A 24314-nucleotide genomic window follows, 5' to 3' on the forward strand; every position below is an offset into this window, starting at 1 on the left:
AGTGAAAAAACAAACAAACAAACAAAAACAAAGGTTATTTCAACCTACTTCATGAATAGAAATGTATTTTGACAAAAGCTTGCAGTTGCTGACAGGTATCTTAAATTGGTGTTTATGAATAAAAAAAACATGAGATCGCTGATGTGGTGGTTCCATAAATAAATAAATGTGGGAAATTAAGGGAAAAATGCCAGTAAATTATATCAGAAACACTGAACTTGAAACAAATGAAGTGTATTTTTTCAAATGCATAGTATAGCGTCTTATCTGTGACGATTAATGTTCCCTGCTCAGCCTTGAATGATACACTGATTGCTTGATTGTTTTCCCTCGGGAGGTGTTCACCTGTTTGTGTTGGGGGCTGCTCAGAAAATACAGAGACTCTGATGGTGAAGCAGCAGCTCCGTGTCTTGCGTTTTCTTAATTATTTACATCTCCCCTCATCAGGTGGTGAGGGTGCTCCACTGACACCTAGTTAATGTTACAGTACAAAAATATAAAATGTATTTGTTTGACAAACTGTCTGCGGTTGTTGATAAGTACCTAAAGATTCTGTATATGAAAAGAAAAATGTATTTGACAGAAAACACCTGCGATCGCTGACAGGTATTTGAAACGACATAATATATAAATATGAAATGTATTTATTTGCGTCAATATAAAGTATTGTGTTCATATAAAGTAAGTTCAGATACCTGTCTGCGATCGCAGGGGTTTGGTGTTGAATAAATGCATTTCATATTTTTGTACTGTCTCAGCGATCTCATGCGTTTCAAGAAAAATACTTTTTATTTATTCATTTATTTTTTTTATTCATAAACAGTAACTTCAGATACCTGTCAGCAATCGCAGGGGGTCTGTGTCAAATGAATACATTTTGTATTTAAATTGTATTAATGTACGTAGCTACAAATACCTGTCAGCGATTGCAGGTGCTTCATGTAAAACATATTTAATAATCGTATAAATTTAGGTCATTTAGGTACCTTTAGGTCAGCAGTTGTAGGGGGTCTGTGTCAAATAAATACATTAAGTTCGACTGTCTGCAGTTGCTGATAGGTATTTAAAGATTCTGTATATGAATATAAAATGTATGTTTTTTTCGAAAAGCATTAGATCGCTGAGACATAGTTGATGTTACAGTACAAAAATATGAAAAGTATTTATTTGACACCAAACCCCTGCGATTGCAGAGGGGTATGTGAACTCACTGTATATGAACAGAAAATGTATTTGTTTAACACAAACTGCCTGAGATTGTTGATAGGTACCTGAAGATTATGAATATTTAATGTATTTGACACCAAACCCCTGCGATCGCGGACGGGTATCTGAACTTACTTTATATGAATAGAAAATGTATTTAATTGACAAAAAACTTCCTGCGGTTGCTGACATATAAAGGTAGGCCTAATTCTGACAAAACAAATGGTGTGATGTAGGCCTAAATTTGAAATTGTAAAAAAGAAAGTCAGAATTTGAAAGTCACAATTATAATATATATATTCTTTTTTGTAATTTTTTTTGCAGTAACAAGCTTTCATAACATTTACATTTTTTCTTTATTTTTACCGTTTGTTTTTCATCATATATTTAGATTTTATTTCATTACAGCTTAATTTCAATGAACAACAACTGCTGAATAATTGTAATTTTACAATAATAGCACTGATCTTGAGAGTTACATATCTGCAGTGCTCAACATGCATCAGATTTACACATTCTTCCAACTGAAACGGTGAGTAATTGGATTAATATCATGTTATGATTTTATTTATATTTATATTTATATATGACACCAAAAAAGATGTTTATTTTATCTTATGTTACAGATGTTACTTGCGGAATTTCAAGCAGCCTAGTAAAACCACACTATGATTTATCCTGGGCTAAGATTGCATTATGATACAAGTCTGTCAGGATAAATGGCTGAAATGTGTTCAACATATTGAACATCTTATCTTGAGACCTCATGAGGACTGTAAATTATTATACCTAAAGTAAATAATTTTTTAACAGTTTAAACAATTATTTTCTGTGCAAATGAATATTATAAATTAAAAACACACAAATAAATAAATGTTTTTAAATAATATGAGTAGTTCAATGGTGCAGTGAGGATAAGTCGTGATGTGCCTTGGTGTAGTAATGTTATGAGAATCTGAGCAGAATAAATGACACAGCCAGTTACACGGCACAGTCAACAGAAGGCGCAAAACCTCAAACAATCACCACACACACACACACACACAAAAAACTTATGCTTTTGCTGAAGGAACAAATGCAAGTCTACTGCAGTACAGATAAATGTACAGATATACTTCTATGGCAAAGAACTAAATATTAAAAAAGTAAATAATACAAAAATTAAGACTTGTATAAAAATAAAATTGAAATATAAAAATAAAAACGCATTTAAAATATAGATAAAATATATAACTATAATATATATTTAATATAAAAATTAATGTATTAAATATTCACATCCTCTTAGAAACTACAGCAGGCAACATCAGCTAAAATAAAATTACATGCACATGGGTCATTTGTGTCGATTTAGAAGTAGTTACGTATTTAAAGGCATAGTTTACCCAAAAATGAGAACTATGTATTTACTCACCCTTGTGTTGTTTTATTGCCATAATGCCCTTCTTTCCTTTTTGGAACCACGAAAACAGATAAAAAAAAAAAATAAGAAGAAGAATAAATAAATGAAATATGATGGCAGTATATGTTAATCAGTATCACGATTTTGGTGTGGGGGTATACGATAGGTTTTGGTGAAAAACAAACCAAAATCTAGCATATTATTTAACGAATGTCCTGAGACCAAAAAATTGCTTTATTGATGAAGGATATTTTAAATCAGTCAAAAGTGACATTAAAGACATTGATAATAACGAACATCAAATAAATGCTACTTCTGAATTTTCTATTTACCAAACAATCCTGGAAAAATAAAATTTATCATGGTTCCACAACAATATGATTATCATGAATATTATTTTGAATAATATATAATATTATATAATATTGAATGCGATCAGTATGATTTCAAAAACGGCTATAGTTTCCATATGACAATACTGTGATGTTCCACATTTTTACATAGCAATAATCTGCTCATTTCGCTCTCACTTTTAGTTGCATGAGAGCCTGCAACTAACGATGCGGCAAGCCTGTGACTAACGATGATGAGGATGTACCAGCCGTTAATTACGGTCAGAGAAGGACATGCATTTGGCGTAAAGCCGCCTTTCCACTATCTCCGACGACAAGCAACAGACCGGAAGTCATTCATTTCCAATGGAGAGTAGTGCGGGAGCTGCGTGGGGTTCCGATCAAATGCGTATGCGGAAATTTCAGATCAGATTTGAGCTGCGGATGCGTTAAAATATGCACTTTAATATTTTACTTTAATATTATTCTTTAAACACTATTTCTGCTCGTACAAATGTACAAATACGTACTAAATGCTCGTACAAATTTATACGATTTTAGCTTAAACGTACGTATTTTACGAGTTGCACAATATTTTAAGAATTTGTAGAAATGTCCTACACCAAACCCACCCCTAAACCTACACTGTAAAAAACAATTTGTTGAGTCAGCTTAAAATAATTTGTAACCTGGCTGCCTTAAAATGTTAAGTTCAGTCAACTCAAAAAAAAATTTATTCAACTTGAAATGATAAATTATACTAAGTGATATTTGAGTTGAATCAACGTAAAATTTTAAGGCAGCTGGGTTACTTACCCATCTGTTAAGTTTAGCAAACGCAAATATCTAAGTTGTTACTCAGTACAACTTAACATTTCAAGTTGACTAAACTTATTTTACTTGACTGAACTTAAAATTTTAAGGCAGCAGGGTAACAAATTATTTTAAGCTGACTCAACAAATTGTGTTTTTTTTTTTTTTTTTTTTTTTTACGGCCTCAATCCTAAAATACGTACGAATTGGTCGTGAGACAGACATTTTCTCCAGTGGTTAAGCCACACGACTGTCGCATTTCTCCCCCTAGAAGGCAGCTATGGCGCGTACTCCGTGTCAAAATCAAGCGTCCGACCGACCGGCTAATCGAACGTCTAACCGAACGTCTTGTGCTTTGAGTGTCTTACAAGACTGGCGACCCACGTGACGACCTGACGTGACGTCAACCTCATGAAATTAATTGGTTTTTAAAATGTAATGAGCTTAACTGCTCTTTAGAGACTATAAATAAACATTGCAACAACTGGATATGGACTACATATTTCATAACAATACTCAACCATTTTTATTAGCTGATTTTAAGGAGCCAAACTGCTGTTTAAAGACAATAAATAGACATGACAGGCAAATATTGTATTCCTAAAACAACACTTAAGCAGTTTTACTGCATACTGCTTATGCCTGTGTTGTTTTTTACTTTCAAAGACTGTTTTACTGTACAGACATTATTTGTATAAACACTTGTATATAACTCATTTTATATTTATTTTAGTTTAGTTTAAATGATAATCATGCTAAAACATATTTGGTAACAATAAAATGTAAAGTGAGAAAAAATAAAACATTTCATGGGGTCTTAAACATGTAATTTTTCTTAACTTTTGATAAATTGACGGTAAATTGTATAAGATTCATGGTTTTAATTAACTACACATGATTAATTACATTTTGATTAATAAAAATTATATTTAACCATTAAAACGAAGACCAGAAAAATGAAAACAGAATTTGAAAAAAAAAAAAAAAACAGGGCCCTATTTTTGCATGCAACCATATATTTGTTACAGTTATAAATACATTTTCAAATGTATTATTTTATTTGTCTAACATATTTTTGTAATGTTATAATTTTGTTAGAATAATTTGATATGTTTGCTTTTTGCAGTGATTACGATTTACTGTTGTTAATAGTGTGACAAGGTCCCCCCTAGAAGGATCCAGGTTCAACCACTTGTGTCTAACAAAATCTTATGTGAGCATGATGTGAGCTCCCACCTACTACCACTAGCCCCTGATGTGTTAAAATCCTAGAAACGCCCCTGATTAACCGTAAACCGACAAGGTTATGTGAAATTACAAATAAATTATGTGGTTGTGACCCATTAAAATACCTAAATTTGTTTTAGAGGAATTAATTTTATACAGGCAAAAAGCAGCAAACACAACAGAACGTGAGGATTCACGTGGCCACATCACACACCTGCAGCGCTGCGGAAAAAACATAATATAGATATATAAAATAAATAAATGGGCTTATAATGGAGAACTCAGAACAAAAAACAAAAACAAATTTTAACTCCCAACGTGCTAAACGAACATCATGAGTCAAAATGATCGATTTTTCTTTTATGCCAAAAATCATTAGGATATTAAGTAAAGATCATGTTCCATGAAGATATTGTGTACATTTCTTGCTGTAATATTCCAACTTAATTTTTGATTAGTACTATGCATGGCTAAAAACTTCATTTGGACCGCTTTAAAGGCGATTTTCTCAATATTTAGGTTTTTTGCACCCTCGGATTGTAGATTTTCAAATAGTTGTATCCCTGCCAAATATTGTCCTATCCTAACAAACTATACGTCAATGGAAAGCCTATTTATTCGGCTTTCAAATTATGTATGCATCTAAAATTTCAGCTTCCCAATCATATCAGCTGGTGGTATCGTGGTATTTTGATGTTTGCATATAAACCCTGATGTGCCAAAGGCTTTCCAGTCACTCCGGTAATTGTAACACCTGTGACGCGCCTCCTGTTTTTGTCGTGAAACCTCATTCACAAAAACACACACTCCCGCTGGCTCGCTCGCTCTCGCTCTCGCTCTCGCTCTCGCTCTCGCTCTCTCTCTTGCACGTGCGCGCACTCGCGTTTTTATAATGACCACGGACACGCGCAGTCTGCAGATCGGCTCAGGTGAGTGTAAATAAGGTTTCTCTGAATCAGGCTCGCAATAATCTTCGATTAACTGTTTTTTACCTAAATTTATGATCAAAACAAGATCGTTTGTTTTATTAATATTATATTTGCTCTTTTCCACTGCGAAATTTGGAAGGTCGTAGAGTTTATTCTGCACATTTCGAAAATGTGTTTACTTGTTTAGAAACGACGGAAGCGGTTTGTTTGATATTTCATCATCATAAGAAAAACTAGAGTTGATCAGGTACATTGACATTCTGCAAACAAGTCAAAACCTCCAGATATTAGAGGCATATTAGATGTAATGATTTACTGAGTTCATGTCATCTAGCTGATGATTTGCTGTTTCTCAAAGTTTCCTCAGGGTTTCCTCAGGGTTTCCAGGTGTGATGGCAGACACGGCCGTTCAGATGACCACAGTCGATGATCAGAACAACAATGTGTCCAGGACAAAAGTGTCCACCAGCATGTCCTCCTCATCGGCCAAACGAGGAGCGATCGTGAGCTTCCACAACATCAACTACAGTGTGAAGATGAAGAGCGGCTCCTTGTGCAAGAGGAAGGTCACGAAGAAGAACATCCTCGTCGAGCTCAAGTGAGTCTTTCACTCTTTTGATGGTGCGGTGTCAAATCACTTGCTGTTTGATCACAGTTTTCATGTCCCATGGTTTTTTAAATAGTCAGGGACTTTAAAAATGCAAGTACAAAAGTACTGTAGTGTTACCATGGTACAGGTTTTTGTCATATTTTGGGTATTTTTTGTATGCATGTTCTTGTGTATTTTTTTAGGGTTATAAAATTTGTTTAGAAAATTTCATTGACTTTTCTAAAATCAAATGGTTTTTAAATAGACAGGGAAATTAAAAATGCAAAAACACAACAAAATTACTAAACCATGAACTAAAATTTTGTCATATTTTGAAAACTAAAAATATGAAAGCAAAAACTTTTTGTGTAATTTTTTTAGGGTTTATAAAATTTGTTTTATTTTTGTTTCATTGACTTAAACTAAAATCAAATTAATAAAAACTATATAGACATTAAAAAACAGACAAATAAAAATGACAAAAACAGAACAAAATTACTAAAACGTAAACGTTAAATATAAATTTACAGGGACAATGAAAGAAAATATAAAACAAAAACTAAATATTAATAAAAACTGTAAGATCTTTAGTATCTTTTGATACTAAAATAACTTGTTTTTGTACATAGTTTTTTTTTTGTATTGTTACATTTTCATAGTAATATACTCATACTTTTGAATCTGGTTTATTCTAAATCTGATTTTACATTTTCCTTTAAAAAAATCAGTTTATTTTTGTGTTCGTCCGGTGACCAGTAGGACTGCATCAGATCACATGTTAAGACTTGTTTTCTGACTCGGCTTTCTGCTGAAAATTTAAAGTCGAGAAGAACAGTGACATGTTTAGCCGTTGCATGAATGTCATGATAATTATTCGCAGTTAAGAAAGAAATGGAGAAGATCTTTACAAGGTTGTAGGTCTGGGAGCATAAGTGTGGACGTGATGCAGGTTAACGTGTGTTCAAAGGCGCTGTGGAATGCAACTGGGAGGGACTGTGTGAACTGAAGGGCAAATGGAGTTTCAACGAACTCCTGTGACCTGCCTCGAAAAAAACGTGTCACGCATTTGTTCGTGCTTCAGCAGACATGGTATTACATGCGTGCAAATAAATTATTATAAAAGCAAACACGCCCTCAGTGATGAGCACGCATATACATGTGCATGTTTACACTTTCATAACCTGAGTACATTACGTATTCGGTAATACGTAATAAGATAAGCGTCTGGTTTTACTGTCCGTCTCTAACAGATCGAATCACAGAATGTGAATCACATGACAGGAAAATAATTGCAATCTTACATCTATCATACATCTGTCAGTCACATTTCACTTCCAAAGTCACAGTGCTTCACACGAAACATCTAAAATGACGTCAGATGTGTTGCTTGAAGATTAAATATTTTATTAAAATTATCTGTGCATCTTTAAAACATGAATCATTTATATTTTTTTTATATAAAAAGTTTTTTTTTTTTTTTTTTTATGAGCATAAATTCCATATAGTAAATACTATAATCGGATACTTTCAGAAGTGAAATCTTTTTCATTAATTTTAGGAGTTTTAAAATAAAATTTTATTAATATTTTGAACTCGTTTTTATTTTTAAAGTTTTAGTTTTAGTGATGTTGTAGTGTTTTTGTCATTTTAATACATTTTTGTGTTTTATGTCTACATGGTTTTTATAAATAAATTTATATATTTTTATTTCAGTTTTTCTTATTTTAATACATGAAGTAGAACTAAATGAAAATGAGAAATGTTGCCTTTGCATCTAGCTAAAACAAGTTTAAGTTATTTGTTTGGTTTTTAGTTTAGTTTATTTAATAAACTTTTTAACTATAATAACACTTAGGAGAATGACCCTTTTTGCATTATTTTGCAAGTATTCTTGTTTAAAAAATACATATTATTTCAATATTTTGTAAGGCCAATTTATATTTTATATATTTTTATATACTGGAATAGACTGCCGGTAACGATTCGAATGGTGTCATCACTCTCCTCTTTTAAATCAAAGCTTAAAGCACATCTTCTTAGTGTGGTTTTTTAATGTATTATTCTTAATTTATGTATATTGTTTTATAGATTGTTATACATTTTGTTTTTTATCTGTACAGCACTTTGGTCAACGTTGGGTTGTTTTTAAATGTGCTTTATAAATGAATAAATAATGAATGAATTAATATTTTTTCAGTGTTGTTTAAAATCATTTTGGCGAAGGCATACGTGACCCTTATACAGTGTTTGTGTGAGAGATCGTTAGTTAGCGTGCTCCTCTTCAGAGGTTGTCTGGTGAGTTTGAGCATTAACCCGTGTGTGTCCATGTGTGTTCAGCAGCTTGTGTAAGTGTGCGTGACTGCAGATGTTTATTTCCTCATCTGAACTATGTCAATCAGATACATGTGCTCCGATTATCTACCCCACATCTTGTAAATATGATTAATGTCACCTTGAATTAGTCTGTTAGGTAAAGGTGTCACACGTGAGGACTTGATATGGTCCAACGACATTTGTTTCTGCTGTTTTTTTGGCCCGTAGTCACGCAAAACAAAGGTTTTATAATTATCTTGCAAAAGAATGAGGCTCATCCAGTCAGAATCCTGCGTGTTTGGATTTATTTAGTTTATTTAGAGGTGCTGATGATAATTATGAAGTAATTCTGTGTTATTTTCTCTAGTGGTATCATGAGGCCGGGACTGAATGCCATATTAGGACCAACTGGGAGTGGGAAATCATCGTAAGAGCTGAACATACCCAAGTTATTTTATACACACACACAGATATATATATATATATATATATATATCTGTGTGTGTGTGTTTTACTGTAGGTTTCTGGACGTTCTGGCTGCTCGTAAGGATCCTGCTGGTCTCTCTGGAGAGGTTCTTATAGATGGAGCTCCACAACCTCCAAACTTCAAATGTCTGTCTGGATATGTAGTGCAGGTATAAACCACAAAAATTGCTAGATTTCCTTTTTTTCTGTTATTGTAGTGCAGCAGCAGCAGCATGTGAGGAATCACTCACGTCTGGAACCTACTGAGCCCCTTAAGGGACATGGTGGTGAAAAAAAATCAAGAGTGAGTGGAAAAAAAAAATCAGGGTGGGAGGAAAAATATTTTTCAGATTTTTTTTTTGCATTCTCTCGCAAAACATTTGCGTTCCCTCGCATAACTTTTGCGTTCTCTCGCAAAACCAGCTGAGTTCGGACAAACACGTCCTGTTAACTTGTAGTGGTTCCTAGCTTGCACGTTCGCAATTGAGCGACTCATAGAGTTTGATTCTGAGCTTGGACTCAAGTAGGCTATTATATAAATACATCAAGGCACGATTTTGGGACATTCTAAAATGTAAAACACTGTAGGACCAAATTCAGCACACACCTTATATACCAGAATAGTTCAGTATATAAAGGTAACCCGCTAAATTGCATGTTAAGCGTATCCCTCATAGAAAGGAAACTTAACGGGATAATAGGGTATAAAAGGCCGAACTCGGTATACAGTTTGTTATACATTTTAAATGTAGGAAAGCAGGTAAGCCACGAATATGAACAGAAAGCTCTAAATTGCATGTTAAGCCTTTTCCCCAACATTTTATATTTTATTAAAAATAGGCAATTAATGAAGTAATCCATTAAACCAGTTATTCTCAAACGTTCCAGTAGGTGGCGGCATGTCACTGTCTTAATGAGCAAGGCGTCGTCTTATTCATTCATTCATTCAATAACTAAGCAAATGGTTGTAGTTATGAATGGGTTATTAATCACGGACTCTCCGAATGGTTCAAAGCTGCAGATTAATTCAGCAACTAAACACCGTTGTTGCTTGGAGACACGCCAGTTCTGTTGCGGATTTTGTTGGAACTATTATTATTTTGTTAAATATAACAAACATCATGTGTTTAAAATGTAGGCTACATTTAAAATGTCACTTAATATTACCCTTTTTGTTGAACTGCTATATAAAATCAATGCTGCATTTGCAGTCGTTTTGATATTACATTCTGGTATTTTAAACATGAAAAACAATAAGTCGCACAGGGTATTTTTCTGTATGGAAGACAGTTTTTATATTTTTTGTATATATATTTTCACAGTTTTTATATTTCAGCTATTTGATCGCGCCGGCGCCTCGCAGCCTGTTCGTTATTAAAATAATAATCACCCAAACAGATACAAAGTTACACTAGTCAATTTAAATAGTCTGTATTAGTCTGTGTCATACATTTTGATAGTTTGATCTGTGCATGTTATAGAAGAATGTACAGTGGATGTAGGGTGTGTGGCCTTAACAGCCCTGCAGTAAGTAGTGTGCATGTGACTGAGCAGTGTGTAGGTCAGAAATTAAACTAAAATTGCATTAAACCTGGTTGTTTTATCCAAGATTATGCTGCAAGTTTTTCTTCTCATCTACGTTTACATTCCCAGTTCCTGCAATTTTGCAAATTCCCAGTTTATTCCCAATAATTCCCATATATTCCCATTAATTCCCATATATTCCCGTTAATTCCCATGGAAAGTTTCCAGTCTTGAAAATTCCCGGAATTTTGCAACCCTAATTGTAACACGCTGTAGGCCTGCTGGTAGTATTATTTCTGAATAAAATGGGACTAATAGGCTACGTGACTTATTTGTTTTATTTTTGCTTTCAAAAACTTTTGCATTGCATTGCATTTATGACTGCTTTATTGAGAGTAATGCTAAGGGTATTAATATTAATTTTTTTATTAGTATGAATACCATTTATTAATACCGAATTGGGCCTCCGCTGTCACTGTTTTAGCACATTAATCCACATTAAGCGTTTTAGAATGTTCCAAAAACGTGCCTTAAACTATAAGCAATTAAATGACTGTATTTCTATAATGGGCCACTTGAGTTCAAGTTCAGTATAAAACTCTTACGAACCGCTCCGTTGTGAACATACTGAGCTCAGTAAACAGGAAGTGTTTGTCCGAACTCAACCGGTTTTGCGAGAGAACGCAAAAAAATCTGAAAAATATTTTTCCTCCCACCCCGTTTTTTTTTTTTCACTCACTCTAGGGCTTTTCACACTTGAAATTGTTAACCCAGGGTTATCCTAAACCCCGGATAAACGGAATCCTGGGTTATCTGTAATCATGTTTCACACTGCTTATATTAAACCTGGGGTTAGCGGTTAATCCTGGGTATTCATTAACAGACCTTTCACACTGCACATTCCTAAACCCCGGTTTTACGTTCTAATTTGCATATTTGCGGTGTTACTGTACCTGATTGGACGTACGGCAAGGTGCAGGCAAACCTGCCACTTCCAGTTATGCTACCAGTTTAAAAAAAATGTCGCCGCATAGGTCTTTAGCCGTTTTTAGCCTCATGAGACGCACAAAGGCAAAAAACAAAGACAAAATAACAAGAGAAAGAAACAAAGGAGCAAAGTATATGAACATTTATTTGAATTTCTTTTAAGTTTCGAGAGACTAGTGTTTACGTGTACAGTAGCGTCATTGTTTACAGTCGCATCCGCATCATTATGGGTCGCTCCCAGAAGTCATCACTGGTGGCGTTTCATTGTAAACGGCACATTCACTGACAGTGACTGGATTCGCCATTTTCGCATGACACAAACAACGTTTATGTATTTAGTAAACGCTTTGAAAGACCACATTAAGAAAGCAAACACTTCTCTACGAGACGCTATTGATCCAGAACGGAGAGTCGCAATTACATTGTGGCGCCTAGCAACCAACGCTGAGTACAGGACCATCGCCCAACTCTTCGGAGTCGGGATTTCCACAGTTTGCACTGTGGTTCACCAGGTAAACTATTATAACACACATTTAAATGATTAGAAATAGACCGAGTGATGCAAAAAAAAAATCTTATCTATCTTATAGAAACAATGAAGCAGGTACTGCATAGGTTAACTCACCTTTCTGAGATATAGCCTTTAAGCTAACTGGTTTTATTTATTTATTTTTTCTTCAATTATCACAAATTAAACAAAATATAAACATGGTAACAGTTTATTAAGGTTCTTTAGAAAGGATAGTTAATATCTGTGCTACTGTCAATTTCAACATTTACTAATACATTTGTTAAAACAAATGCACTTTCATTAATTTTTCATAAACTATTATTAACAAAAATCTATTAATAAATTCTGTGGTAGTCTACTGCTCAGTTAATATTACTAAATACATAAAAAAATGAAACCTCAATTATAAGTGTTACCTAGGCTACATCGTACTCTGTTTAAGTAATAAAGTTAAAATGGTAGAGAAAGAAAATATTAAAGAATAGCAGAGTAGAAATAGGCCATTAAATTTATTATGTGCATATCTATTATTTTATCAGGTCTGTGCAGCCATTGTGGAAGTTAACGTTGACTTACTTCTCACCTGCTGCTGTTTACACCACGCGCGTTTTCTGTTAGCGACTTGACGTAATGCTCGCTGATTTCTGATTGGCTGTCTGTTGCTAAGCTTCCAGCAGCAACAAGCAAACACCGCTCCGTTTCACACTGAACAAACTTAGCACCGCATTGCGGGGGTTAGCACCCTGCTCCGGAGCAGGGTTTCATAACCCCGGGTAAAATGCGGTGCTAACACCGCTTTCAAATTACAGGTGTGAAACGCGTCTTTACCCGGGGTTAAAAGCGGTGTAGAACGCAGATAACCCGGGGTTAAGCACAGTGTGAAAAGCCCTTCTGATTTTCACCACCTTGTCCCATAAGGGGCTCCGTAGGAACCCAAATGCTGAACATCATGTTTAACTCTAAAAATTGACTTCAGCAGTTAAAACAGGAAGATAATACATATTATGACTAAGATGAATGGGATTGCTGACTAAGATTAGAAGAGCTGGACTGTGAGTTTTGTTTTTTTTGCAGGATGACGTGGTCATGGGGACGCTGACGGTTCGTGAGAATCTGCGTTTCTCAGCGGCTTTACGGCTCCCGAAGTCGATCCGTCAGAGAGAAAAAGATGAGAAGATTGAGAGACTCATTCAGGAGCTGGGATTGAGCAAAGTGGCCGATTCACGGGTAACAAACCAAACACATGTTGATCTCACTGACTACATGTGCAATTAACACATTTGTAACCTTACGTTGAATTCATTATTTAATATTTTATATTATTTTTATTTAGAAAAAGAAGAAATGTAAATAAATATGTTTATAAAGGATTTTTCATGTATTTCCATATGTCTTATGTAAAGTTTTCCATATGTTAGTTCAAAAGATATTGTGTGCATTGCGTGCTTAGGGAAAAGAGAGAAAAGTTGAGGCGAGTGTGTGCGAGTTCGGCTGTTCATGCGGTAATGCCGATGCTTCTGATTAAAGAGAGAAACGAGAATTATCACCCTTGTAACCCGTGTTTTATTCACGTTATCCACGCGGAAGTGATTGGAGCGTTCGGAGCAGAAAATAAGGGTTACACATACATTCATTAACACTGGTTTGTTAAAGGGGTGATATTATGCTTTTTAAACTTTTTGAATTTAAGTCGGTGTGTGGTGTGTATTTTTGGGCATAAAAAAGATCTACAAAGTTACAAATCTCAAAGTCCATTCCAAAGGGAGATATTTCGTTTAAAAAAAAAAAAAAAAACTCTTTCCATGAACTACAATGAACGGCTCCATTGGACTACAGCATTTGTTTTAGGCATGCAATGATGTCACAAGGCGGTCCATTAGAATATCATTAAATTAAATCCCGCCTATGGAAATTCTAATTGTTGGGGGGTGTGTAGGGACCAGGATTAGCCAAACTTTAGCAATGCAGCTGAGAGCCCTGTGGCCAGTATAAACACAAGCATTGACTAGAGTGGCCGCTTTAGAACTGTAACGCGCCGCAAACGTGTGCAGTACAGGGGGTCGAAACACATGCCAAAGCCGCGATCTACTCCATTTGCTGTGTTGGAGCTGTAACGTGCCACAGACATGTGCAGTGTGTGGTAAGAGATTTATTCATCATACAGTGTAGATAGCTTCACTTATAACCCTAGTGTTTTTTTTTAATGCATAAACTTGCACTAGAATAGGCTAGGCTAATCAGTGATGAAGTTCTTTGATAATGTTAGGCTGCTTTTAGCCTGGTTTTGAGCAATGAAACTAAGTATGTAAAATAATTAAATAAATTAGCACGATAATATCATGTATCTGCGGTCTTGCAGGCTGACCATAGGACCCAACACTACTGTAGTGTATTATTTACTCACCCTTCATGCATCCTCGGTGTATGTGACTTCCTTCTTTCAGTCAAATGCAATCACAGTCTAATAAACTCGAATAAAGTGCATCCATCATAAAATGTGCCTCACACGCTCTCAGAGGTCTCCTGTAGCGAATAGATGCCTTTTTGTAAGAAAAATATCCATATTTAAAACGTAAGATTCACTATTATTCTAGATTGTGCTAACTGCTTTGACAAGGGGTGCTGCAGTACTGAAACACCGTCTAAGCTGTTCGCCGATCGCAACGCACTGGGACAGCTAACCAATCAACACATTTCTTTTTTTCCGAAGGCTGGCCTTCATTAAACCCGGAACTAATCGAGCTATTTGTGCCAGGCTGGGAGAAAGGTGTTGTTTTTCGAACCACCAAGCATGAGCATGTTCTAGTACACCCCAAAACAAAATCAAGACTTTGGAAAAAAAAAAAAAAAAAAAAAAAAAGCATAATAGGACCCCTTTAATGAAATGATTAGTAATTATTATACTCTAAAACTTGGCATTCTGAGAAAACAATAAAAACTGTATCTAGGCTAATTTTTAGTTTAGATGTAGCTACTGTCTGAATATTTTTACTGAGTGTTGAGTGTTTTTTAATCCCCAAAAGTATAGCTAGATAAAAACATACAGTAAAAAAAGCTACAAGCAGCGATAATGGGCCCAAGCCTCAGTGGCATCAGGTAGATGGTGCACAGTGGCCACATCCATTTAACCTTCTTGCAGTCTGTTTGTTGAGCTACAGCAATTGTTGAGCTACAGCAAAGTGTTACTCTATAACAGCAGAAGTGTGAAACAGACACACACAGAGAAAGGGAAGGATATATAAATAATATAAATTATTTTAATGATCTATAAGCAATAATAATGATCAATAATTTGTAAAATAATTGTATGAAACCATATTGAAGGTACATATAAACTGATTCTATTCATTTATTTGTCCTAACCAGTGGAAAGTAGAAAAAGGATTAGGCTTAAAATACCTTAATACTACAGCCTTCATCTGTCAGTTGAAATGTCTGATAGTTTAGATAGATACTTGTTGTCAGCTTCATGAACATCAGAAATTCATTAAACTAAGCATGTTTCCTCAGAATGACTAGTTGTCCATATGTAGAAAGTTTTGATGTTTTTGAACAATGCACTTTAAATAAAACTACAGTGTCCTTTTTAACCATTATTCATTACACATCATTCAAGATATCCAAAAGATGTTTGCAGTGTAGAATCTTTAGTATTCTGGCATCATGTAGACAAAATTTGGTGTGAACTGCATGATTCTCCTAGAAGGAGTATGCAATAATGCACAGCCTGAATTTTCAAAAATTATTATTGTTTTTGTGTGTGTATAAATATATGTAAATACAGGAAATGATGTGTAATGAACAAAATTAATTTGATCTGTGTGATCTAGTGATGTGAATCGTGATGAATTTGACACATTCAGTATTGAAGTTCATCACTGAGTTTAGAGGGCAGGGCTTGAATTCACAACTGCTCTGATTGGCTGGTTTTACAGGTGGGCACGCAGATGATTCGTGGCGTTTCCGGTGGAGAGAGGAAGAGGACGAGCATCGGCATGGAGCTGATCTTTGATCCACCAGTGCTTTTCCTGGATGAACCCACCACCGGCCTGGACGCCAGTACGGCCCACTCAGTCCTCATGCTGCTCAAGAGGTGCGTTTATACAAAACCAGTTATATTCCACACCTAAATCACATTTAATTTTATAAATAAGCTAAATACATTTACTTTAGAAATAATAATAAAAAAGCTTTTTGGATGAAATGTGACATTGAAATTGTTGTGAGATTTACCTAAAGCCATGGCGTTCTGCGTTTTAACCGTCCCGTGTGTTTAACCTGTGTTTTGTTCAGAATGGCGAACAGGGGTCGCACCATCATCCTGTCCATCCATCAGCCGCGCTACTCCATCTACCGGCTGTTCGACAGCCTCACGCTGCTGGTGGGAGGAAGACTGGTGTATCACGGGCCGGCTCAGGACACCCTGAACTACTTCAGTCAGATCGGTATAAAAAAAACACACACGCACATGTACATGAAAAACCGCTCACGTCCTGATACTGATGTCTGCTGTATGTGTGTCAGGATACACCTGTGAACCTCATAACAACCCTGCTGATTTCTTTCTGGATGTCATCAATGGAGAATCCACCGCCGTTGCTCTCAACAATTTAAACAACAGCGAGGGTTCAGTAGTTTCCCATCTGTATAATTTCTCAGTCTATCGATCACTTTGCAGCTATTTTTAGTCAACAACCACCTGTTTTTATTTTAATTATTTTTTCTCAAATATTCAGAATTTATTTCAGCTTTAATATAAACGTTTAATAGTTTTAGCTAATTTTAGTTAATGATATCATCACTTACTGAGATGAGAATGTTAATGTTTTTTGTTTGTGTTATGGCATGTGTCAGAACTGGACCATGAGCAGCTGAGTTCATCTCTGAAGGGCATCGAGGATCGTTTAGTGGAGGAATACAAGAACAGCGCCAGCTACAAAGAGACAAAAAGTGAGCTGGAGCGAATCGTTCAGGGACAGGACTACAGCACACGACCCAAATCCAGAACCGTCACCTACAGCACATCCTTCTTTCACCAGTTCCACTGGGTCCTCAAGAGAACCTTCAAGAACCTCATGCTGAACCCACAAACCTCAGTCGCTCAGGTCAGAGCAATTTATATATTCATGTATATGTGTGTGTGTGTGAAAAGAATTTTATAGATTTATATATAAATAAGTATTAAAAGAACAATGAAGTTTTATGTTAAAGCTAACCTTTCTATATTAATCTGTCTTGTTTCTCCAGGTCGTGGTGATGATTTTGCTGGCTCTGGTTGTTGGAGCCATATTTTTTGGAGTGGAGGAGAATTCGAGTGGCATTCAGAACAGGTATGAAAACATTTTCATCCAGTTCAGTCAGTATTTCAGTATTACTGTGTGATGAATAATTTCTGCTTGAATTAGAAGTCGTTCAGTGTTCAGATCTGATGAACAGATGCTGTGTCTCTTCAGCCCTGGTGTTTTCAAATAAATGTACAGAAATATACTGTGTTGCAACTTTGTGTACGTTTCTAATGTTTTAAAAAACTTCCATTGTTGTCTATTAACAGTAGTGTGTGTGTGTGTGTGTTTCAGGATGGGCGCGCTCTTCTTCATCACCACTAATCAGTGCTTCAGTACTATGTCCTCAGCCGAACTCTTCATCATTGAGTTTATTGTTTTGAAACTGTTTGTGTGAGTAAACAAATGGTCAGTACTTTCCATGTAAAACTGATCGTCCGCCGTAGAGACTTGAAACATGACCAAGGCTCGCCCCAATCGGCCTGACGGGGCGCTACAATAATCAAAAGTACAAAATCGTACAAAAAACTCCTAAACCGTCTATCACAGGCTCAAGTTTCTTATGTCATTTGAAATCCTTGGCTCATGCCAGATAAAACGCACACCACAGATTCGATCATGAGCCTCATGAGGCCAAATTTTCGGGTATTTTGGATTTTTTGAAAAACGAACTAGTCCTAGGTTTAGGATCTCAGCTCATCTTAGGAGCTCAGTCTGAGGTCACAGGGAAAAAAATGGCGGAGATTGGCCACTTATAGGTGGCGCTATAAGAGAAAAAAAAACACAAAAATGGCTATAACTACGCAACCATTTGTCCTAGTAACATGAAAATCGCAGTGCACTGTTGTGGTCCAAAGTGCCACAAGTGTCTATAAGGACATTTGTGTATCTCAATGAAACATGGCTGCCATTGGCTGATGACGTTTGAGCACCTGTTAGACAAGGTTAACGGAGGCCGATCGGAACAAAACTTGGTGCGCCTGTTTGACTCACGGTCCTAAAAGTCTGAGAAAAATTTGAAAGAAAATGGTCACTGGGGGGCGATATTGCATTTTTCAAGGGTGTAAACCAGGGGTGCCCATCCCTGTTCCTGGAGATCTACCTTCATGCAGAATTTAGTTCCAACCCTGATCAAGCACACCTGTATGTAATTATCAAGTGCTCCTTCAGGTCCTAATTAGTTGGTTCAGGTGTTTGATCAGGGTTGGAGCTGAACTCTGCAGGAAGGTAGATCTCCAGGAACAGGGTTGAGCACCTCTGGTGTAAACGATTGTACATTGCCTGGTTTTTCGCACATACATGTATTTGTATCATACGATAAAACTCCTCAATTTGGACAACTTTGCCTCTACAACCACTGCTGTCAAGCACATCGTTTGTTAAATGATTGAGAAGATGTAAAAACCCTACTTTTGCAAACTAGTCTTATACCCGTTGGGAAGCTATAATGGGCTTGTGTAGAAAAGAGGCCTTTACCCAAAATCCTACAAAGCCAAAAGGAAAACTCAAAAGTTCACAAAACCTGCTGAGCACATGCGACAGGTGATTCTAAACAAGCATGCAAAGTTTTAAGGAGATCAGACCACAGCTGGCGCTATAACAGTCATAAACATTTAAAAAACATAATATTTCTATGGTAAATTACCTATATTTAAATCATTGATTAGGTGATTACAGGCTTGCTAAATAATGTCTTTTTTCATATGTGCATAAACCACATTTATCGCTGCTTGCAGCTATATTTTTATTATTTTTTATGAAATATATAGTTTCCAAAAGATGTTTTAATCTAAAATTGGGAAAAGCCATAAATCTAAACGAGTGCTTCTCCAAATTTGAGGTTATCACAAAAAACCCTTATAGTAAGATTATTTTTGGTACAAATTGTATTGCAATGTTCCAGTGAGTTGATTGGTTGTAATTTGAATATTTGATTGTTTGATGATGTTGTGGTGGGCGTGTCCTCAGGCACGAGTACATCAGTGGCTACTACAGAGTGTCGGTGTACTTCCTGTCAAAGATCCTGTCTGATGTCCTGTTTCTGCGCACCATCCCCGGCATCATCTTCAGCTGTGTGATCTACTGGATGATCGGTCAGACAAACGGTCTCATCAATGCATCATTCATGCTCGTCTGATATGGAACCTGCGGTTTGATGTTTGATGTTTCCTGTGCAGGACTAAAGTCGACACCTGCGGCGTTCTTCATCTTCCTGTTCTCCATCATTCTGGTGTCGTACACAGCCACGTCCATGGCTCTGGCCATTTCTGCTGATCAGACGGTGTTGGCCATTGCTAACATATTTTTGACCATCATCTTTATCTTTATGATGGTAAACAAACACTCGCAAACACATTCAAGCGCAAATAAAGCACTAATGCCACATGAGGCTGTGAATGTAACATGGTTAAGGTTTTTTATGACTGTTTGCAATAATTTATGTATTTATTTTAACAGAGACAACAGTTTTAATCTCTACCCATCCAACATATATATATATATATATATATATATATATATATATATATATATATATATATATATATATATATAACATATATATACATATATATATGTTGGATGGGTAAAGATTAAAACTGTTGTCTTTTTAATTAAAACTGTATACTTACACACACACACTTATACTTTATGAATGTCTTTTTCTAGTGGTTAAAAAATGTCTGATTCAGTGAAATGTTTGAGCTGATCCAGTTTACTAGATGCACGTCATCTTTAGTTTTTAGTGTAATATTTTATTCCTGTTTGTTTCTCAGATCTTCTCAGGGCTGCTGGTGAATCTCCCAAGTGTTGCAAACTGGTTGAACTGGTTGAAGTATTTCAGTATTCCTCGTTACGGTCTCGCTGTGAGTCTGAATATTTTGTTGTAGCATGATCTTCTTAAGTTCACTTTTAATTAATTCAAAGTTTCTTGAATGAGTGCAGAGCAGAAAACAATGTTTATTCGTGGATGATGATGATGATGAATGTTCTTTCAGGCTTTGGAAATCAATGAGTTCACCAGCCTCACCTTCTGTGACATGAGGAACATAAGCAGCACTTTAGTAGAAATGTGAGTATCAAACTAATAAAATTTAGTACTTGAATTAAAGTGAGTGGTAACACTTTAGGTTACATGTTTAAAGGGATAGTTCACCCTAAAATGAAAATTACCCCATGATTTACTCACCCTCAAGCCATCCTAGGTGTATATCACTTTCATTTTTCAGATGAATACAGTCAGAGTAGGCTTTCTCTAACTGTCATACACATGTTCAGAGAGTGGCATTTCAGCTGATGTTTTAAATATTGATATTTTTCAAACACATAAATTCGCTTCAGAAGGTCTTTATTAACCCCTTTAGCCATGTGGAGCACTTTTTATGATGGATGGATGCACTTTACTGGACTTCAAAATCTCAACACCCATTCAGTGCCATTATAAAGCTTGGAGGAGCAAGGACATCTTCAATATAACGGATGAACTATTCCTTTAACAATCTAAATGAATTGTATGATGAATTAGTATTAAGTAGCAATAACAGAGATTAATAAATACGGAAGGAAATGTTTTGCTTATTGTTATTTAAAACATTAACCATTGTTATCTAATTAAATGCTATTAGAAACAAAAAAATGCGTGCTGTTTTGCATGCATTTCACAGGCTTTTGTGACATAGATATGCAAATAAAGAAAATCTGTGTAAGTGAGATGTAAGCAGCAAAAAAAAAAAAAAAAACCGACACACTTGCATTGTTGTTTGTCAGAGAAAAGTAAAGTATTTTCACAAGTGTAGACAATGCCTGCTTAAATACTTCTTCACTGATGCATCACAGCTGAAACGCCTCTTCAATCAATTTCCCACAGCCAATAGGATCCTCCCATCAATTTAAGCTACAGCTGCTCCATTGCATTTTCATGTATCACTCACTTTAGTGCCAAAACAACCTATTTCAATGTAGAAAACCAGCAAGCAATGATGCATTTTTTCTCTTTTTCATTGCAGCTGTTCAACAGGCGAAGAATTTCTGGGCGAACAGGGCATTAATTACTCAACCTGGGGTTTGTGGCAGAATCATTTGGCTCTTGGAATCATGACCCTCATCTTCCTCATCATCGCTTACCTCAAGCTGCGCTTCATCAAGAAATTCACCTAAACACAGTCCCACAACATCCACCAAATCCCATTTCCCACTCAAACAGTCATAATGCAGAAGGAAATCATAAACACACATCCAACAGACATGTGAAGAACTAAATATACTCAGGGTTATTGTTCTCAAATTGTTTGCACATGAAAGATATGTATCAAAATGAATGTTATTATTTTCAAGTGTTCTTCTTTTTATGCTCAGGCACAGTATAGTAAATATAATACAACAATATGGAGTCTGTTAGAGATATGTATAGTTAGTTTCTCTTTTAATGGACTTTTAGCTTGTTTTCACCAGTTCTTGTATTCCCTTTTTGGTTTTCTGTTTGTTATTGGTTGTCATATTTACTGATATGATTAGTTGTTTAGTTCAGCTGTGTCTCGTTAATTTATCTCGTTTGTATCAGTTCTCCTGTGTTCTTTGTCTGGTCTCACTTATGTTGGTTTATGCCTATGTTCTGTTTGCCAGTGTGTTTTGGATTAAACACTGGTAAGGACTAAACCTGTTCTATGGTTGTTTTTCTACAATACAGAGTCACTCCAGTTTGACAGCGTTTAGTTGTTTTTGTTTGCTGTATGTTGGCTGTAAGGTTGGTGTCAAAAAAAAATATTATTTATAACAAAGAATTCTCTATTACTCTTGGTTTTACCAGACAATGGAGGTGATTCCCCCCAACTGCTGTGAGATTATTTCTTCAGAGCATTCCGTCACAAAAATAACATTCTGGCTTATGCAGTTTTTGTTGAAATTGTCCACATATACCACTTTACAGATACTCTGTGTGGCAGCAGGACTTCAGTTGGGCATTAATGCAAGTGATTCTTGCATACCTTAAAAATATACATGTGATCTGCCAAAGAGGTCAAATGGAAGACCATTTTGCGTCTGTCTGCAGCACGTTAAAGCAGTCGCTTCTGCTTTTTGCAAGAAAAAGACCAATGATAAAGGATGAGAACATTTCACCTTTGCTAGGCTGCAAAACACAGTGTGCGTTAATGATGCAAATTTTCAAGGTCTTTGCACCATGCTGATCTGTAGACGTGTCACTGGCAGTGCGTCAAGAAGCGTAACATTCTTGCAGGAGGTAATACTTCAAGTATCCATTCTTGAAGAAACAATGGAAGAGAAGCCAATGAAATAACATCTGGTGGTTCTCCTTATTTGACTCTTCTGAAGGGGTACCCAACACTTTGAAAGAGGAGAAACAGGAATGTGTAGAAAATCCATATTACTGCCTGAATATCATCATATTCCTTTTGGAAAATGCCCATCTTCCCTTCCTTAAAAGTTAATCTGCTGATATTGCTGTTGCGCTGCCATCTCCATCTGAATGACATGAGATACTAACTGCCATGCAGGAAAATGGTTTAGGATTGTGAGAAATGTCATTCTTTGCAGAAAACGTCACCTCAGACCAGCAGAATTCATTTGTGCCATGTTTACATCTTTGAAGGGATGATACAAGGAGTACATCTCTGAGGTGCTATCTTCCCCAAGATACCCAAGGTGTATCATTTGCTGAAGAGAGGTTGGTCTAAGAGATCAGAAAATGTGGCAAACATAGAAAATCATGCTTTTTTTAAAAAAAAAAAAAAATAAAAAAAAAGTCTCACATATGCCAATAGCAAAAACAAAAGATGAACCTGAACACAGTCTAGAAGAAACCGTTAAAGAGGTAAGTTCAGAGTTGTAAAAATGTATTGAATTATATAAAGCGTCTACTGAGAATTGTATTGTTCTATTTTTTTTTTTTTTTCACAGGCTGTGACATTCTAACAGCATGGAATTTGCAAAATCACAGTTTCACCTAAAATGATACACCTCAAGTGCAGTGACGCAGACAGAGATGATACAGGAAGTCATTCCTGAAGATGTAAGTTGCATATTGTGAAAACATATCAGTTAAAATTAGCAGCTGTTCTGAGTATGTTTCCTTGTTTACAGGCAACGACAGTGCAACAACGTGACATTGGCAAAATCAGAATTAGACCAAAAACGACATCATCAAAGTGCAGTGACGCGGCCAAAGATGCCGCCGTGTTGGTACTGGTCTGTTGTATTCCCATACATTTTATTGAATTAATAGAAATCGATTTTAATGAGAAAACATCACCTAAGAAGGTTCCAAGCACATTCTTATACTGTGCACCAAGTCCCGATCTGAATCAAATGATTCGCGAACCCGCTCCGAAGTTCCGATCTAAGGCTGCGTCCGAAAGCTCTAAAATGCTGCCATTCCAAGGCAGGAAGGCATCAAGGCACGTCCGAATTCTAATTCTGCTTCACTTCCTGTCTCCGGAGGTACCTCATCTGATGGAATTTTGAAGGCAGCATAGATGTATCCTTCGCTGCCTTCGATTTCCCACAATCCTGTGCGTGTGCGTCATATAGGCTATATAAATAAAGATATTCTGATGAAATTAGACTTGTTACTTTATATAATAGATGAGATCTTGACCATGATATTCTTTATGAATCGTAATAGTGTAAAAAGCATAATAAATAATATTGTTTGTAATAATAGTATTTAATAAAATGTTAAAAGGGTTCAGATGAGTAGTGAATAAGTATAATATTTACAA

At 35.8% G+C, this 24314-nt stretch overlaps 1 protein-coding gene across 5 annotated transcripts in view; it reads left to right on the top strand.

Moving 5' to 3' along the window:
• Nucleotides 1–22286, top strand: part of LOC127154615 (broad substrate specificity ATP-binding cassette transporter ABCG2) — a 42600-nt gene extending 20314 nt beyond the window's left edge. The window contains exons 1-17 of one of the 5 annotated variants that reach the window (XM_051096260.1): nt 5852–5909; nt 6097–6156; nt 6268–6507; nt 9179–9238; nt 9332–9446; nt 13373–13525; nt 16234–16391; nt 16592–16743; nt 16823–16924; nt 17153–17403; nt 17546–17628; nt 17875–17973; nt 19549–19673; nt 19758–19912; nt 20355–20444; nt 20577–20650; nt 21585–22286. In XM_051096260.1, the coding sequence (XP_050952217.1) occupies nt 6302–6507; nt 9179–9238; nt 9332–9446; nt 13373–13525; nt 16234–16391; nt 16592–16743; nt 16823–16924; nt 17153–17403; nt 17546–17628; nt 17875–17973; nt 19549–19673; nt 19758–19912; nt 20355–20444; nt 20577–20650; nt 21585–21735 (1974 nt within the window). In that variant the 5' untranslated portion in view covers nt 5852–5909; nt 6097–6156; nt 6268–6301 and the 3' untranslated portion in view covers nt 21736–22286. The other 4 variants (XM_051096258.1, XM_051096261.1, XM_051096262.1 and 1 more) reach the window with 4 other exon arrangements.
• Nucleotides 22287–24314: the final 2028 nt, after the last annotated feature.

The sequence above is a fragment of the Labeo rohita genome, chromosome 23 (assembly GCF_022985175.1).
Source record: "Labeo rohita strain BAU-BD-2019 chromosome 23, IGBB_LRoh.1.0, whole genome shotgun sequence".
Lineage (NCBI taxonomy): Eukaryota > Metazoa > Chordata > Actinopteri > Cypriniformes > Cyprinidae > Labeo > Labeo rohita.